The following is an 18564-nucleotide window of genomic DNA, read 5'->3' on the forward strand; positions in this document are numbered from 1 at the left end:
CTTTATTTAGTACTTTGAGGGTGATGCAGAGTAAAGAAAAAACACTTCTAGGGAAAAGGAGTTTTCTGGTTTGATAGACAATTATCCAGGAAGAGAGCCATAAAAATGTTAACAGGCCTCTTGGCCAGAAGATAACCTAAACCACCTGAGACCTTTTGTATAGGGGAGGGTATGCAAACAGAAAGCCTGGTCTCAATGAGGGTCAGGACTGCTGCCCCTGCATAACTCTGCATATTCCACTATTTCTTTATGTACAACTTGGGGTATATAAGCTGATTTTGAAAATAAAGTTTTTGGAGTCTTGCAAGGACGCTGGGCTTCCCTGTGTTGTTCTTTTCTCCCCTTTTCCGGCTGAATTCCCATCTGGAGCGGGGAGGCTCACCACGTCTACTTACTTGCCCTGGCTGCTAAGATCCACGTGAAAGGGAGCCTAAGGTGGGGCACCCTTCGATATTCAAGTGGACGCCGGTGGCCTAATGTAGATGGTGCAAACCTCTTGTCTCGAGGTTTTATTGGTTTTTCCCGTAAACCAAGTTATTCAGCCTCTTTTTCTCCGTCTAAATTTCCTACTATACTATTTCTTCCTAAATCTAATCTTATATCTCTAAATAAATAAGTTTTCCTCGCCTATCCGTCTCCCCTTCGAATCACCCTGGATCCACCGGGGCTGGACCCCGGCAGAGCCTGGCAGACTAGTCCATGGGGCTGCAAAGAGTCAGGTATGGCTGAGCAACTAAGCAGGCGCACACACAAGGGGCAGGGCAGAGAAGAGGATTTCTGGAAGGAGCAGAGAGGGCTTAGCCACTGGCATACCCCGCAGATGGAGCCTGCACCCCAAAGACGCACAGGGGTCTGCGACACTGGGTGCTAAGCTCTACAGGGAGACAAGAAATCCACATGATGTGTCTAGATTAAGTTCCTCCTCTCTCCCTCCACACCTCCATGCAAGAGGAAATGGCTGGTGATTTCCACTGGCTTCAAGAGGTGGGAATGCAGTAAAGAGCAGGCTGCAGCCTACCCAGTACCCAAGTACACTGTGGTCCAGCGTGGTGTGGAATGGCAGATAGAGACCCTTGAACAGGGTTGTCAGAGGAGCCCTGACTGAGAACGAGAGGACATCTCAGCAGACGCCAGTGGGGATGGGGGCAGGGTGCCTCTGAATGGCAGAGACGGGGCCTCAAAATTGAACTAGTTTTTGTTTGCCTATTACAGAGCTGTTTTTCCACCAGTCAAGTATGGATATGACAGCTTGGACCACAAAGAAGGCTGAACGCTGAAGCTTTTGAAGCTTGAAGCTAATGCTTTTGAACTGGGGTGTTGAAGACTCTTAGAGTCCCTTGGACTGCAAGGAAATCAAACCAGTCAATCCTAAAGGAAATCAGTCCTGACGATTCATCGGAAGGACTGATGCAGAAGCTGAAGCTCCAGTCTTTGGCCACCTGATGTGAAGAGCCGACTCACTGGAAAAGACTCCGATGCTGGGAAAGACTGAGGGCAGGAGGAGGTGATGACAGAGGACGAGATGATTGGATGGCATCACTGACTCGATGGACATGAGTTTGAGCAAGCTCTGGGAGACAGGGAAGGACAGGGAATCCTGGAGTGCTGCAGTCCATGGGGTTGCAGAGTTGGACACCACTGAGAGATTGGACAATAAATTACAGAGCTGAACTGGGGGTGCAATCCATATCCCGCTTCGCACTTAAGTGTTTCTGTCTGAGCCCAGGCCACTAGATAGCACAGAGCAAGCCTGCAGCCCTTGTCTAGCACCAGGAATGCATATTGGGGTCACAGTCTCCTGCGATTTCACTTTGCCATCCTCACATCCCTTCCCCCTGATCTTGGTGTCTTCACCTATGGTTACGTCATTATCCACCTGTTCCATTACCATCTGACCTGAATCCTATTTGGAACAAGGCAAGGGCTTCTCTGATGGCAGCTCAGAGGTAAAGAATCCGCCTGATAATGCAGGAGACCCAGGTTTGATCCCTGGGTCGGGAAGTTTCCCCTGGAGAAGGAAATGGCAAACCCTTCCAGTATTCTTGCCTGCTGCTGCTGCTGCCAAGTCGCTTCAGTCATGTCTGACTCTGTGTGACCCCCATAGACGGCAGCCCACCAGGCTCCCCCGTCCCTGGGATTCTCCAGGCAAGAACACTGGATGGGGTGCTATTTGCTTGTCCAACGCCTAGAGAATCCCATAGACAGAGGGGCCTGGCGGACTAGTCTGTGGAGTTGCAGAGAGCCGGTTACGACTTAGGGACTAAACCACCACAAGGCGCACGTGGACCTGAGAACTTATATGGGTATCAAGCAGATGTTTAAAATAATATGTAAGCTGGGTTTCACAACTCAGCCCTAAGCCCTCTGAGAAGGGAGAGCCCTCCTGCAGTAGGTTGGAAGCAGGGCCCGGGGGGCTGTCTGCTGTGGAAACTGCTGTGCCCAGGGTATTTTCCTATAGTGGGGGCAGCCCCCAGGTTCCCAGGTGAGCCTGAAGTCCCAGTCCGGGTCCATCTTTGTGTTGGCAAAAGCTCTCTCTGTTCATCAGTGCCATCAGAGAGGGGAGGTGGGGGGCCTCATCGGGAAGCCACACCCTCCTCTGGGTTCCTGCCCAGACACGCTCACCAAGCCCGCGCCGCTCCTGTGGCCCGTGTAGACGGTAGGGGCTTCCTGAGAGAGCTCTTCCTGACTATTAGCAAGGTGGGTTAATTTGGTGACAGCACAGGCCAGGATTGTACTTATTGCATGGCCTGAAGGACAGGCTCATGGATAGATTATCCTTAAAATGAAGAGTCTGTCTTGACCAGAGAAAAAGAAAGGACTTAAACCTCAGAGCCTCAGCAGGGAAGGTTCAAGGCCTGGTGGATACGAGGGTGAGTTCCAGGCCCTACACCCTTTTGGGCAGACAGCAACCCGGGAGTTTTCTTTACCAATTTTGCATTGACAGGTGTACCTACCAACCAGATCCCCTCCCTTACACACAGGCAGAAATTTAAAAAATTAAACCACAACACTAGCACTCAGATGTGTCTCCTTTCATATCATTTCATCCACGTCAACCTCCTGGGCTTTGCTTTTCTGACAGTATTCCTTTCTTTAAACATATTTATTAGGTTGATCACCTATGTTGTAAATATTTGTATATTATCATCAAACATGCCGCCTGAATGCCAAACATGCTTTGAAAACTGAGATCCGAACACCTTTTTTAGGAAAAAAAAAATCTTTATTAAAAAAAAAATAACTTACAAATGGAAAGAACTCTCTGGAATACAAGGGTTTGTTTTGTGTGCCGTGTTACAGACTGGGATAGTGTCACCGCATTTATTTTTAATGTCACTTTACAATAATATTAATGTCACAAACTGCATTATAGAGCAGTTTTTGTTCCGTATCCCAGACCGGCCCAAAGCACCAAACAGATATAAAACTATCGTAAATAAAACATTTCAGCCAAGACTGGCATATATATTGATTTATATATATATATATTTATATAGCAAGAGGCTTTCAAAACAGCTAACAATTAATGTCATCCTTAGTCAAAACGGAAGTCAAGCTAACCTCAGAACTACGACACTGAGTACATGTCAGCATGGATCCTCCCATACGATATTTAAAATATTAACTTTCAAATACATTGAGAGGGTACATCGAGAGTGAGAAAAATAGTCTTAAGATTTAAATACAAATCCCCATTATAAAACCTTCAGGCAGCACAGGAAAGTCTTATGTTACAGAAGTGCAGGCAAGCCTGACCCGAAGCTGGTGTGACGAGCGGCGGGGGCTTGTCACAGGGGCCCCTCGAGGGCCCCGCTGGGCCGAGAGCGAGAAAGGAGCCAGAGGGACGCAGGCTGGCCCTCTCCGCGCCAACGAGGGTCACCAAGCCCGAAGCCACTCGGCTTTCCTCCGGAAAACCAGGCGGCCCGGCGGGTCCCCCCGGGGGAGCCCCGCGCACAGGTCCAGAGGCCGCACGGGAAGCCATCACTTGGCATTCTGCTCCAAAGCGGAGTACTCCGTCTCCGACACGCGGGAGGCGTCGATGAGCTTGGTGAGGCCCGTTTTGGCCGAGTACTTGAAGATGAAGGCCTTCATCAGCTCGTACCGGTAGTTGCGGTTGATGAAGCTGTAGAGCACGGGGTTGACACAGCAGTGCACCAGCGACAGGCACTGCGTGACGTGCAGCGCCGTGAAGAGGAAGGCCTCCAGCTGGCAGGTGAAGGGGATGTAGTGCAGGACGGAGAAGATGTCGAGCAGCACCACCAGGTGGTAAGGCAGCCAGCACACCAGGAAGACCACCACGTAGGAGAGGATGGTCTTCCGGCTGCTCTGCTTCTCCTGGTCGCTGGAGGCGGCGATGGCGCGGGCCAGCAGGAAGTAGAAGACAGCGATGACGGAGAAAGGGATGGCGAAGCCCAGCACCACGGAGACCAGCTCCATGCTGATGAGCCACTCCTTGACGCTGTGCTCGGGGTAGAAGGCCCGGCAGTAGGTCTCGTTGTTGGAGGCGGACGTCACGGTCTTCAGGTAGTAGGTGTCGGGCAGGGACACGCCGAAGGCCAGCAGCCACACCAGGACGCACACGGCGCGGCGCACCAGCCTCTTCTTGCGGCCGGAGGTGCTGGCGAAGTAGGCGACGGACAGGTAGCGGTCCACGCTCATGCAGGTGAGGAAGAAGATGCTGCCAAAGAGGTTGATGGAGAAGATGAGGTGGGTGACCTTGCATGTGAGCTCGCCCATGGGCCACTGGTTGTGCTGCACGAGGCTGACCACCCAGACGGGGATGGTGACCACCACCCACAGGTCGGCGATGGCCAGGTTCAAGATGTAGCAGTGGGTGTCGTAGCCCGTGGTCTTGGCCTGGATGTTCACCCAGACCACCACGGAGTTGGCGATCATGCCGATCACGAAGATGAAGATGTACACAAAGGACAGCGTGTACAGCAGGACGCTCTTGTTGGGGACGTGGCCGCACTGCAGGGTGTCCACCGCGATGCAGTCGCTGCCATTGCAGGGCCAGCTGATGTCGGAGAAGTTCCCCGGCTCCGAGTAGTCCAAGAGATGCAGATCCATGGTGTCGAGGGCAGCGGTCCAACGGCCTGTGCGCAAAAGCAAATACAGCTTTAAAAGAAGCAAGAGAAGAATGGATCCCTTAGCAAACGCTCCAGGCCTGTAAAGCGCCTTTCCAGCACCCCCATCTGCTCAGCGGTTTCACGGCAGCTCCCAGGTAACTTTGCAAGGAAAGGAGAGAACAAAACTGACCGCGACAGAATCTGCAAAACAAAACACACCCACGTTCTAAAACCATGTGAACCCGTCTCTCTCAAAGAGTGAAAGTGTTTGCTTCCTCTGTCTTTGCAGGACTGTGTGCTCCAGAGGTCACCAGATTGGGCTGTGCCCCAGATATGAAACTGACACATTCTGGGGAGTCAGAGGGCCATCAGGCAGCTGAGGCTCAGCCCAGAGGTGCCTGTGGCCAGCTCGCTTTCCCCTGCAGACAGCGGAGGCATTTCACCCACGTACCCAAGAGCAGGGGTGGATCTGTTTCCTGCACTGGTGAGTAACAAGCGTCCTGCTCGGCCGTGTCGGGCTGCCTGCTGTTTGCAGACCCCTGGAGGTGTGGACAGTGTGCGGCCCGCCCCGCAGTTTCACTGCGCCCCCATCCACAGCCTCCGACTTTGCCATGTGATTCGCAACTCAGAGCCACCAACCGGCCATCTCCAAATGTGGCCATTGCCTGGTTTTCCATCTTTTATTTGTCCAACTGCTTTGAGAGCAACTTGTACCAAGACCCAAAGCTGTGTCTTGGAGGGGCTGGCTTTTCCTAATGGTCTTCCCTGCTGATCTGGCGTGAGGTCAACACTCTCGACTGGTACCATCTTAACGCCCAGAAGAATCCAGCCTGAGCTGTTACTGTGCCTGGGGATGACGGCCCAGGAACGTCAGCTCCAAGAGCTGCCCGGGGCTGTCTTCTGCTGACTCGCCCACCTGAAGGCTCTGAAGCCCCCCGCCACCACCCTGGGTGGACAGCCTCACTGCGTCCCCACAGGAAGGGGCTGTAAAACAAAACCACTCGGCCCAAGGGTGCCCTGCTGGGCGTCACCTTCTAGAGTAGGGAGTCTGCTCCTCCTTCTCCCTTGTCACAGGTAAGAACTGACTGCAAGCCAAGCTTATTTGCCAAGTTCATCTAAACTGGACTCCAGGCCACACACAAGAGGCCCTGGAGGATGGGGAAGGATGGTCCCTGAGTCGGGGCCTAGCGGTCGGGCTAACGGTCCACAGGGACCCAGGTGGGAGAGCACCCCTCTGGTGACCAGACCATCCTGGGCTGGGATTCGGGCTCCTCCCTCATTAGTGCTTCATGCGAGTCTAGTTAACCCGTCATCTGCCACTGCTTTCTCAGCGCACCGGCCCCCGTCTCCCAGGGCTACCTAAGAACTCAAGGGCTGAGGACAGAATCTAACAGACAGAAGCTCAACACTGCATCCTCCCCCTTTCTTGACCTATCAAAAAGCACAGACTCACTTACTTTGAATGCTCCACATTCAAAACTGACCAAGTGGCTAAGTGGTCAATGTCCTGCCCTGGGAGCGGGGAGAAGCAGGAGCTGCCTGCAGACAGCGAGCTGATGCCTTTACCTCCAGGGGAAATGAGCAGACGCCCCAGAAGTGAGGCCACGCACCTGCTGCCACCCAGGGCCACCTCAGCCTCCAGACTCACAGCTGAGGACCTGCCCTAGGACCACAGGTATGGAGATGGCCCTCAGCTGTTGTCTGTTCACCTCTGTGAGTGGCAAGTGGCTGCTGGTTTCCCTCCAGGTGACCTGACCGGGCCTCAGCGTCCCCTTTTGCTGCTGGACACAGCTGGACCTCCGAGGAGGAGGTGGTGGAGCCACAGGGCCTGAGGCCAGGAAACCTGGTGGTCCTCAGAGCCTCCCCCCATCACTAGGAGGACACTCAGGTCCTGGGACCACCAACTTTTGCAAAACACAACCAGAGGGCATGTATGGAAAATCAGCAAGGTCAAGTTGAAGTGAAATGAAGTGAAGGTCGCTGAGTCATGTCTGACTCTTTGCAACCCCATGGACTACACAGTCCAGGGCATTCTCCAGGCCAGGATGCTGGAGTGGGTGGCCTTTCCCTTCTCCAGGGGATCTTCCCAACCCAGGGATTGAACCGAGGTCTCCCATATTGCATGTGGATTCTTTGCCAGCTGAGCCACCAGGGAAGCCCAAGGTCAAGTTAGGACAAATAAACTCATCCTCCTAAGAGACTGTGGAAGATGCAGCTGGAGGACCCCAAGTGGACACGGACGCACAGCACACACCTGTGAGAGGCCTGGACTGGCCTCGGGGTGGGCAGCCACCTCCAGATCCTGCCTACAAGGTCTTCCTGGCCCTCCCGCCACCCTGGGCTGCTAAGCAGCCAGGAACTGATGGTGCCCGCTGCACCCCCGACTTCAGGAGAGAGGGAGGGGAGCACTTGGGCTTGGCTCTCCTGCGTGGCTCTAAGGTGTGACCCCCTTTTTTCCCATCTCCTTAAAATGAAACACAACCACAGCTGAGCGTCATTTCCGATTTGGCCCAGCCACCTCATTCTTTCTGGAGCTGTTAGTAATTGCACTCTGCTCTCTCGGGAGAAGCATAGACACCTTCCAGCCTGGGGGGGGTGGGCTTCCGACCTTGCGGTGTCATATTTTCTTGTCTTTTCGTACTGTTCATGGGGTTCTCACAGCAAGAATACTGGAGTGGTCTGCCCTTCCCTTCTCCAGTGGACCACGTTTTGCCAGAACTCTTTATTGTGACCCGTCCATCTCGGGTGATGGACTCGCGGCTCATAGCTTCACTGAGTAACACAAGCCCCTTCACCACGACCAGGCTGTGATCCATGAAACACGCTTTCAGCAGGGCATGGGGCTTCCCTAAGGCCTCGTGGTAACGGTAGCGCTAGTGGTAAGGAGCCTTCTGCCAGCGCAGGAGACAGGAAAGACATGGGCTCAGTCCCCAGGTCGGGAAGACCCCCTGGAGGAGGAAATGGCAACCCAACTCCAGGATTCTTGCCTGGAAAACCCCACAGACAGAGGAGCCTGGAGGGCTGTAGCCTGTGGGGTTGCAGAGTCGGCGCGACTGAGCGACTAACACTTTCACTTTAGCTTATAAAGCACTTTCAGCCCATGACCTCATCTGACCCGGGTTCCTGCAGAACTCAGCCGGAGGACGAGCCGCTGCCCCACAGAGGCGGGCAGAGTGGGGCTGGGCCCTGGCTAGGGGTCCTTTCCTCTGCCCACCCTAGCACAGCCCTACCAGGCCTCCACAGACACAGCCAGAATCCCTGGGGTCTACGCCGTGCACGGGGGCTCGAGAAAAAGGAAGCCTGAAGGAGATGCTACGCCCCTACCTCCGTCTTCCCCTCAAGGAGTCATCCCGCTCACTGGACATGCTGCGCCCCCAGCTCCCAGGTGGAGGGGCACGGCTCAGTGTGGACGGAGGGACTCACGGGTGCAGGAGGCCTACAGGAATCACCAGGAGTCTGTGTCCCTCCAGGACCCACGTCTCCCGCACAGCAGACCGTCCACGCTCACGCCTCTGAGCCTGGGCCAGCCCTCGGTGTCCCCTGGGCCACAGCCAAGGTAGGGAAGGGCTCAGGGACCCCATCGGGTCCTTAGGTTTCTGGTCTCTGGACAGTGAAAGCCCAACTTAATGATCACTCGTCCTCTGGGACCAGAAGGTGACTTGAGAGTCGGTCCACCGCCACCCCGCCCCCGCCACCCACAGTCGCCCTGTTTCCTCTTGAGCAGTGTGGGGAATCTTCCAGGAGGGGCTGGGGGAACAGCAGAGGCTGGGGCGGGGGGAGCGCCATGCTGAAGCTTGAAAGCCAGCTGGCCCACTGATCATCCACCACCAATCACTGACCAGCCACCAGCCCAGGAGATGAGCCAGAGGCCTACGCCGTGCCCACTGGCCTTCTTCCAGGGAGCCCACCGGCCCCTCCCCTCCCAGGGCAGAGGCTCCAGGGGTCCAGAGGAGGAAGGGAGGCCTCGAGAGAGGAGCTGTGCACACAAGGAGTGCAGCAATCCAGCCCCCTGCAGATGTAAACGGGAAGCCAAAGAGGGGGGGAAATGCCACAGGAGAGCGCAGCCCACGTCACCTGTCATTTTTCACCTGTTCTGTTTTGGAAACAAATGAGGGCTCATTCCAGAAAAAGAGAATAGTATCATAAAAAGACCTCTGCCAGGTCACGTCGAATGCAATCGGTGGGCCTCTGAGCTTGTGTTCAGGAGGCCCAAGGCTAACCATGGGTGGTCCCCGCGCCTAAGACAACAAACTTCCTAAGTCACCATCTTAGATTTTAACAGGTGATGCTCTCAAGACCCTGAGCTGAACAAAGATGTGATCCAGCAACTGCAAAACGTCTACCCAGGCCCCTGGCTCCCCAAGGCCCGGACAAACCTGAGGGAGACGGATTGAGGAATGCATCCCAGCAGTTCCCTGAGGCCAAACCCCCGAGACACTTCACCAGTCTCCACTTGCCCCCAGGAAAAGCGAGGGCCCATCCCATGCAGCTGGAGGGCTCACTGCCTATGCCAACTGAGAAGCATGGGCGTGATCCTCGTGTACACGGTGACATCTCCAGGCCATGTGGCCAGTCTGTGATGGCAGGAAGGGCAGTGGTGAGGCTGAAGATCCCAGGGCCTGAAGCTGACTCCCAAGTCCACGTGGACCAGACCCCCTCTGCTGCAATAAGCCAGCAGTTCCGTTCCCATCAGCTTGGGCCAGAGCTCAGGCAGGACCTCTGGGTGACAGTCACACCTGCCCACCAGCTGCGTCCCTCGGGGTCAGAGCCCCCACCAGGGAGGGCAGGAGAATGAGAGATGACTTCTGACACAGGTTAATAACATCTGCGTAAAGATTCCTCATGGAAGGAAAGCAACAGGGCTTGGGATAAAAGATTCTTTCAGGTCTTTGATCTCACAAGTTCACACATTCTCTTCTCAAAATAAATATTCCCAAGATGCAAGGATGTTTATTGAAGCACTATTTATATATCAGCAAAAAAATGGTGACAACGTAAATGTCGATCCATAAAGGACTGCAAACCACTGTCTGGAATATAATACAGCTGTACAAAGAAAGAGGGGGTGCTTTTATGAACATGGAAAGTTACACATATATACATGCCCCAAAAAACAAGAATTACGAGCATTTTTATAGGTACAAGTATGTGCATAAGGGGCTTCCCAGGTGGCACTAGTGGTAAAGAACCTGCCTGCCAAGGCAGGAGACGCAAGAGATGCGGGTTCAGTCCCTAAGACAGGAAGATCCCCTGGAGGAGGGCACGGCAACCCACCCCAGTCTTCTTGCCTGGAGAACCCCATGGACACAGGAGCCTGGCAGGCTATGTACGGTCCATGGGGTCACAAAGAGTCGGACACGACTGAAATGACTGGGCACACACCCATCTGTGTGTAAAAGCATGGGGAAAGATCTGCAGTGAGTATAAAACTGGGCTGGAAGTGCGGGATGAGAGGACAAAGGCGGGATCACAGCTTTCACCCCACACGCTTCTGTGTGATCTGAAACTTGGCATCAAGAGTTATGGAAATTTCACTAGAGGGACGAATGTCCCACAGAACAATGGCGGTTTGTGGTCCATTTTTTCTAGACCAGAGGGACCCCGCTGAAAACAAAGCAGTAATCAGCATCACTTTTTTTTTCGTTCCCTTTTTTCCCAATGGACACTGGTTTCTCTCACTGAGCTCCCTCTATAGGGATCACTTCCTGTAGATTCTGGGTCCAACATCTGCACCCAGAGAGCATCACACTTCCACTTCAGGAAGCAGATTTTCCTATGGCCTGCAGGATGGAGAACCAGCGTCTGTCCACCTTGTCACCCCACCCCCCAACCCCACACTGGCATCTGTAAGAGACTCATCTACCACTCACGTCCCCATTTGCTAGAAGGGAGATGTCCCCTCGTCTCTCAGGCTTATTATTCATCAATCGAGGTTCCTTGGCGACCACAGCTCCAAGTGGCCCAACACATTCAGCTGCCCCCAATGGTCTCCCTGTGCGCACCCGGCAAGCTGAAGGCAAAGCCAGAATGAGACATCTCCAAGTTCAGCGTCCGTGGGCTGGTGCTTTGGCCTGCAAGGAACATGTCTTTCCACTGGACCACAGTCGCTCCCTGCAGGACACAGATGGCCCCACGTTCAGGTACCCAGCCAGAGTTCCCCAACAGTGCCTTCAGCACACGTGCAATGTCCAGTCACAGACCTGGAGCGCCCTTCCTGGCCAGCCGGGTAGGCCCTCCTCTCCCCATTTACGCCTCTAGTGCCCCCACCTTCTGCCAGCCAGGCCTATACCTCTACTCTGTGTCTCTGGCTGTGCCCTTGTCTCCTCTCCTTCCTCCTCAAGCCCCCACCCCCACGATGTCTTACTGCCTGTGTACAGGGCAGCCAGCAATGGCGCCTGGACAAAGCACATGTTCAATGAATTCATAATCAATGAATCAACAGTGAATCAAGCTCCTGAGACCAGAAATGTGAGATTATCAACGGAAACAGGAGCCCCGAGGAGACTATTCCGGAATCCTCCCTTGAGCTAAGTCTCACCTGTTTCTATGCCCCCCCCCCAATGTTTATGAGGCCCCTTCTGTGAGAGGCACTGCTCTGGGGCAATAACAGACCAGAATCATCACTCCACACCCACCCCCGGGAACCTGCCAGCTAACCAAGAGGGTTGGGAAGGCGGGAAGGCAGTGTGGACGCCACTGGAGCACGGAGAGGGACTTCCCTCCAGTGACCGATGGGGACCCCCCAGAAAAAAGTGGGTGCTGGGGTGGTCAGTGATGTGCTACCAGAGGGTCACCAAACCTGGCTGAGCCTGTCCATGCGGGAGCCACCACGGTCTTGAGCAAGGGCCTGGCTTTGGGGCAGAAAAGCCTTTTGAGGGAGGAGGCACCAGGCCTGCAGGGGAAGCCGGGTGCTTGTCAGGCCCAGGTGCAGTGCAGAGAAGGTGACATGGGCCGGGTCACCCAGGGCACTGACTCGGCGCCGAGGGGATCCGGGGCTCTCCAGGACCTGTGCCCGCAGGCGACCTTCTTCACTGGCTTTTCTGCAACTGGGGCTCAACTCATGTCCTCCCAGGGTGGAATTTCACGGAGCAGCTCAGTGTTGTCCCACCACGATCACCCAGCCTGGCTAACCTCGCCGCTGGGCACCTGGAAACTGAGGCCAGACAGGCAGCGGGACCAGAAACTCAGGGGTGTGGCTGAAACCAACTCTGTTCACCCTCCCTACTCCCCAGGGACTCTCCAGGGGGATGCAGAAGCAGGTCTCCTGCGAAAGCCCAGACCTTTCCACTCCAGGAGCGCAATTTATATACGGAAGACCTGCATTATTCCTTTCTTTTTTTTTTTTAAATTAATTAATTTATTTTAACTGGAGGCTAATCACAATATTGTGGTGTTTTTGCCAAACATCGACATGAATCAGCCACGGGTATACATGTGTCCCCCCACCCCCCTCCCTACCTCATCCCTCTGGGTTGTCCCAGAGCACCAGGTCTAAAAGTCCTTAGGAAACTGCACAGCTCTGGGGTTTGTTTCATTTCTTATCAATCCTGCATTAAATCTATGGGGATGTCCAGGCAAGTTTCGGCCCAGGCTTGAGAGGCCACCTGCTAGGACTGAGAGCAGAATGGGGGCAGGGGGCCAGTCTGTCTCCCCCTACCCCATGTCAAACAAACAGAACAATGACATCCTGCCTGCTGTTATTTTTCACAAGTAAAGCACTGCTCTGAGTTGTTTGAGAGAGAGAGAAAAATCCAAACCCTAATCCAGATAGAGGCCATCTATTTCCAGAGCCCTCAGATACACTTCACATTGATACACGGGGAGAACTGGGGGAAAGAGAAGGAACCCCACATCCAGAAACCTGATCTGTCCTATTGTGCTCAGCGGCCCGACTGGGAAGCGGCACAGGACCCAGGAGGGCAGACCCAGAGGTTCCCACGGCACAAAGGCTGCTGTCTGGGCTGGCGGGTGTAACCAGAGCCCTAATTCCCACCCAGCTTAGAAGCAGGACAAACGGTGGGGGGGTCAGCCAGCCTAGGACAACCCCAAACCCTGGGCTACACACAGTGGGATTCCCATCTTAGACTTAAAACTAGGAGAAGACGTGACAGAGCTTTCCTGGACCATAAGAGAACTGGGAGGTGTTGGCTATCCCGCTGGCCCTGCCCCCTTTATCTGTCCCCTGCCCGTGGGCACCACCTGAGGGGGTCTCAGCCCCTCCACCTCGGAACAAAAAGCAGAGTCAGCTTCCAAATCTGCTTAGGGCTCCGCAAAATTTTCACTATGAAAATACGCAACTCTCTCATCACTTGAAGAACCAAGCAACAGCGTATGTTTTTTTTCCAGTTCTAAGCTGAGTCGATTCTTGTGTAACCAAAAGATTCCAGCAGCAAACCATTAAGTATTCAAAATCAGAGAACTGCCCCGTTTTTTCTCTTTCCTTTTTTTCTGCTTGCTTTCACTTTAATAAAACATATGTCTCCCAGAGCTATAATTTCCTGAACTTTAGAAACACTTGACATGACACACAAATTTCCACCTACACACACGCAATTTGTCTGGAAGCCCTTCTAAAACTATTTCTGTTCCTGAATAAAAACCAAGTTCCATGGTTGCCTGGATGAAAAATACAAATACTTTCTAGCCCAGAATTCCACTCGTGTTCTGCAGAATCACTGAGAACATCACAAGTCCTAAAACCTTTAAGGTTTTTTCCTTCTCCTGGTTACCCTTAGGGTTCATAGAATGACCCTCTTTCAGTCTCAGGTTTGAGTAACCAATTTCCCTGGTGTCTCCTGGAAAACACGAGCCTCTCTCTTTGCCTGGAGTGATCAGACAAAAAGCCACTGTTCCTGATTAAGTAGGGTTTTTTTTTTGTTTTGGGTTTTTTTTTTTTTTCCATCCAGAAAGACTATACTTTGCCTGTTCTGGACCTGATTAGAAACCATAATACCTTCTCCAGTCTCTCAAGACTAGCTGCTAATATGGGATAACCTCGGAAGTCCTGACTCAGTTAAGCATCTGCATGCTGCCTACACTATACCTTCCAGAACTTTTAAAAAATGACAACTGCAATGCATACCCTTTTAAAAAATCAGATGAGCAGCAAAACACAGCAGCAAGTCTCAATTTTCTTTTGCTTTTCCACCCAAATCCTGTGCAACCCTCCTCCCCCACCCTCATCTCCAGGAGCTTAGGGCACGGCACGGAGCTCTACAGTTGGTGCACCCTGGAGTGTTTATGGCAGAGACTGGGGAAAAAAGAGCAAATTGTTTCCAAGCTAGAGCTCCCCATGTGCAACTCTGCTTTAGAAAAAGGCTCTGCATCTGGGGAAGCTCAAGGGCTGATGAAAGAAGGGCAAGCAGTTTATCCATTTAAAATCTATGGAAAGTGAAGCGCAGACACCAGCCGCCTCCACTTGCCTTTCTAGGAGAGCCTATTTGATCTCCGCATTTCCCTGGAATAAATAAAGCGACACAAAGGCAGCATCTGCCCGTTTAAAGAGAAAAGAAAAAGTTACCACATTGAAACTCTGCAGAATGAATGTTTCAAGAGATGTCAGGGCATCAAATACCTTCAAAGGGCTGTAAACCATTTGGGGTGGGGGGGCTCTTCTACGTCTGGAAAACGTAATGATCCTGGTGTGAGCAAATGAATTGAGGGAAAGAAAGACAGAGAAAGAAAAAGGGAGACAGGCAGTCTGACTTTTACAGCTTCTCATTCTCCCTGGAACTTCCAAGTCTTGGCTAACCACCCAAGCCTGACCTCACTGCAGAGTTTTGAGTCACTCCTCAGATCTTCATGCAGGCGAACAAAATCGAACAAAATTCATGTTTTTTACTTCAAGAGTACAATCACAGTGCAAAATCCTAGACTTGTGTGTGTGCCTTTTTTGTTTTTTTTTCCAACTGTAGTCAGATTTAACACCTTCTGAGAGAACAGCAAATAGTCAGATTAAGAAGGATGTAGTGGAGAGACAAGAGGGCCGGGCTGTATTTAACGCGCACTCTTATAGCTTCCGGATTTACAGGCTCTGGTAATCCTCCAGCGCAGTGAATTCAAACCCATTCTGGACCCACAAAGACTCTCAGCCCAGTTTTCTTCTCCGCTGGAGGACGCCTCTTCATAACGGGCACATCTTTCTGGAATTACACGTTTAGTGCCAGTTCTGTTTCCCCAGTGGAGAGGCAGAAGAGAAACCAGGCAGGCAGCGGTGCTAAGCTGACCCCTATGCCAACTTTGAGCAAGCGGGAGGGAGTCTGCCTGCAGATGAACCTCAGACTCCTCAGTCCAACAGACACACACAGAGAGCGCCTTCCACCTCAGAAAACAGCCCTTGTTGACTTTCTGCAGCCCACGAGAAGCCCCGAGTTAGCAGGCGCACTTCGCAAGGCAACACGCCGCCTGGGCTTTCGGAAACAAGACCTGCGGACTCGCCAGCACCCATCAGAGCTTATTAGAAAGAAGAGCTCTGGAAAAAGACCACTGCGCTTAAGAGCAGACCGCTGCCCGCCGTCCGCACGCCCTGCGGACCCAGCAGCGTTTCCTTACCTGGGCGCTGGGCTCCTGCGGCTTGCCTTCTGGGTTCCGGCGCTCGGTGCCTTAGGGCTGAGCAGTTCGGAGAAGTGTGAGCTTTCTGGGGCTTCAGACTCGCGTTATATACACTGCGGGCGGGCGGCCTCTAGATGGCAGCTTTGTAACCGGCATCTGCAGCTTCCTTTCCCGGGCCCCCTCCCCCTCCATCCCTCCGCCCTGGCCACCCACCCTCCGTGCGCGCGCGCGCGCGCGCACACACACACATGCTTACATGCACGCACGCACTTGCAGGCGTGCGCGCACCCTCACCCCTCTTGTAAACCCCAATCTGTAGTTTCCGGCCAAGCTCTCGCACACAAGCATACTCTGGGGAAATCCCAGCCTGCCTTCATCTGCAGAGTCTAATGAAGCTACAAGGTCCAGACCCTAGGTGGAGGGGGCAGATGCGTCAGCAGAAGAAACACCGGCAAAGAAACCCCAGCGCTTTGCCAAATCATCAAATATGGGTCTAAGGGATATCTTTAATAATCCCATTAACAACAAGAATTCCTTTGAATGCATCTTAGCTCTAGGGAAGACTTTGTTCCCAAGACAAATTGCTCTGAACTTCTGAACTTCAGTGTTGATTTATTAAGCCTGGATTGTCTTTGTTAATTCCTCCAAAACAGAAGCAACAGTTTTGGAAGGGGAGCAATGAATCTGTACCACATCGTACTACCCCCAAAGGAGGGGACGGAACATTTGTAATAGATTTTATTTAGATTCTTTTATTTGTAAATCTTGAAAGTCTGGTGAAAATAACGTTCTGAACCACCTACCTAGTGCCAGACACACATTAGAGGTATCAGACCTGTCTTTTGATAATGTCCTGTTCGGAGGTTAATTTAGCAAATATTTATTTTTATTATTGACACGTACATTCTTATCTAGAAGTGGAGGGCTGAAGTTCTGTCCATGGGGGAATTAGACCTAAAAATGTGCTTCACATAATAATCACCTCTACTGCCCTATTTTAGATAAATCAAGGGTAAGACAAGGACTTGAACTTTCACTTTTAAAGCCATGCTGACTGAGCTTTTCCCCCAGAGTAAGGTGCTGTTCTGCAGCTTCTGTTTTGCTTTCTGCCTCCTGGTGGTAGTTCCGTGGCTCAAGTCACTGTATGCAGGCACCCAGTCCTCTCCTCTCCCTCTCCCCAGCCCAAACTTTCTGAGGTTCTTTTTATACTTCCACTAAAAATACCAGCAGACGGCCAAATGCCAAGTCTGGAGAATTGGGAGGTCAAACTCTTAGGCAGCCAGAAGGCCTCCGTGTTGCAGAAAGCCCTCAACAAAAGAAACATTTTGTTTAGATGAAACTTCACCGGCACAGTGAAATCACTCCAAAATACGAGCTAAGAGCACACCTGCTCCGGGAGGCTCTCAGAGGGGGTTTGCCCACCCTGTCCCTGCTCATCAGGTCGCTGTCCTTAACAGCTAGCAGGGACCTCCTTCCTGCCCTGTCTCCTGGGCACCCAAAGCCCCATCTCTGAGCTCCCAGAGTGAAAGTGACTGTGAAGGAAAACCGCGGGCTGGCGGGATGTACACACGCAGGATTTGGGGGAGTCTGTAAGTACATGCTCAGGACTTTCCTAGACCTGTTTTCTCCCGGCAGGTGACCCTGAGTGTGAGCCTGACAAATGCCCGCGGCGGTGGCCAGGACAGAGCTGCCCTCCTCTGGACAGCGACGCACAGGCTGACCTTCTATGTCTACGAACTTGATCTGTGCCTCAGTGAACGCGATTCTCCTTTGGCAGGTTCAAGGCAGGATGGGTTTGAGTCTGCTCTCAATTAGGCGTGCTGTGTTGAAAAGAAAGCAAGCCTCCTCGCAGAAAAACCAGTGCAACAGGATGCAGTTGCTAAAGCGGAGGAAGGAAAACGCAAACTAGATGTTTAAAAAAAAAAAAAAGAACCCACTTCAGGTCAGACGCTGTGGGGCCTGTGCTCCCCGAGAGGGCTGGGCTGGCGCGCCTGGCTCGGCGTCCAGAGAAGGGCGAGGGGTGCAGGGATCCTGGTACCGGTTCGTGCAGAGCTGCGTGTGCCAGCCCACCACCCTCCCGGTCCGAGTACTCCCCTGGCTGTCCCCACCCCCAGTCCTCTTGGAAAACCCAGTCCTGGCGGATTTGAGAGGGTAAGTAAGCCAGGTTTTGCAAGGGAACAGGAATCCATCACCCTGGGACCCAAAATGTCTCTTGGAACGTTTGGAAGTCTGCCCTGCTGTTGGGAGGATTGTGTTTCTAATGGAGGGGTTAGTTGGGGAAGAATGGGTTTGCTTACCCCCATGGGAAACTCGGAGAGGCAGGAATGGGTCGCTGTGCCTAGGGTTGTCCAGAACTCATAACTCCTTGACCCGTTCCTAGCCCTGACTACTCCATGCAGTGGCGTCGTGAAGGGGTGTTCAGCCAAGCCCCCCTTTCCCTGTCTGTAATCTGCACCTGGAATTTTAGACTCCCATAGAGCAGCTGTCCCCACTGGGCTCTGATTTGCCTGTGGATGTGGCCCCATCAACCTCCTGCCTCGAAACCCCGTGCCCTTTCAGAGGGATCCTGGAGGGCCAGAGCTGTGGCGGTCAGGGTGGGGGCTTCGGGGGGCACAGTAGGATGGAGAGATGGTGGTCTCTAATGACGGGCAGGGTGGGGGCTTCGGGGGGCACAGTAGGATGGAGAGACGGTGGTCTCTGATGGCAGGCAGGGTAGGGGCTTTGGGGGGCACAGTAGGATGGAGAGACGGTGATCTCTGATGACTGCATACGTGGCCCGCAGAGGCTCCCCTGCACTGTCGCCTGAGGGCTGAAGACTATCATGGCCCCAGGGCAGGTCTTCCTTGTAACCTCAGCACATCACAGCAGGTGTTACGGATTCCTGGAACCAGCTAGAGGCTTGGCCTGGCGGGAGTCATCTCAGCCAGGGCTGGACATCCCCCCC

The 18564-nt window shown here is 53.2% G+C and overlaps 1 protein-coding gene across 1 annotated transcript; it reads right to left on the minus strand.

Annotated features, from left to right (window-relative positions):
• On the minus strand, window positions 3232–15730 carry ACKR3 (atypical chemokine receptor 3). The gene is made up of 2 exons (XM_018040775.1): window positions 15621–15730; window positions 3232–5096 (listed from the first exon to the last, which is right to left on the minus strand). The coding sequence occupies exon 2, from the start codon at window positions 5068–5070 to the stop codon at window positions 3982–3984; it is 1089 nt and encodes a 362-aa protein (XP_017896264.1). The 5' UTR covers window positions 5071–5096; window positions 15621–15730; the 3' UTR covers window positions 3232–3981.

The sequence above is a fragment of the Capra hircus genome, chromosome 3, assembly GCF_001704415.2.
Source record: "Capra hircus breed San Clemente chromosome 3, ASM170441v1, whole genome shotgun sequence".
Taxonomy (NCBI): Eukaryota; Metazoa; Chordata; class Mammalia; order Artiodactyla; family Bovidae; genus Capra; species Capra hircus.

Excerpts from the sequence above, each read along its gene's own strand:
- ACKR3 (XM_018040775.1), bottom strand. The coding sequence starts at position 5,070 with ATGGATCTGCATCTCTTGGACTACTCGGAGCCGGGGAACTTCTCCGAC.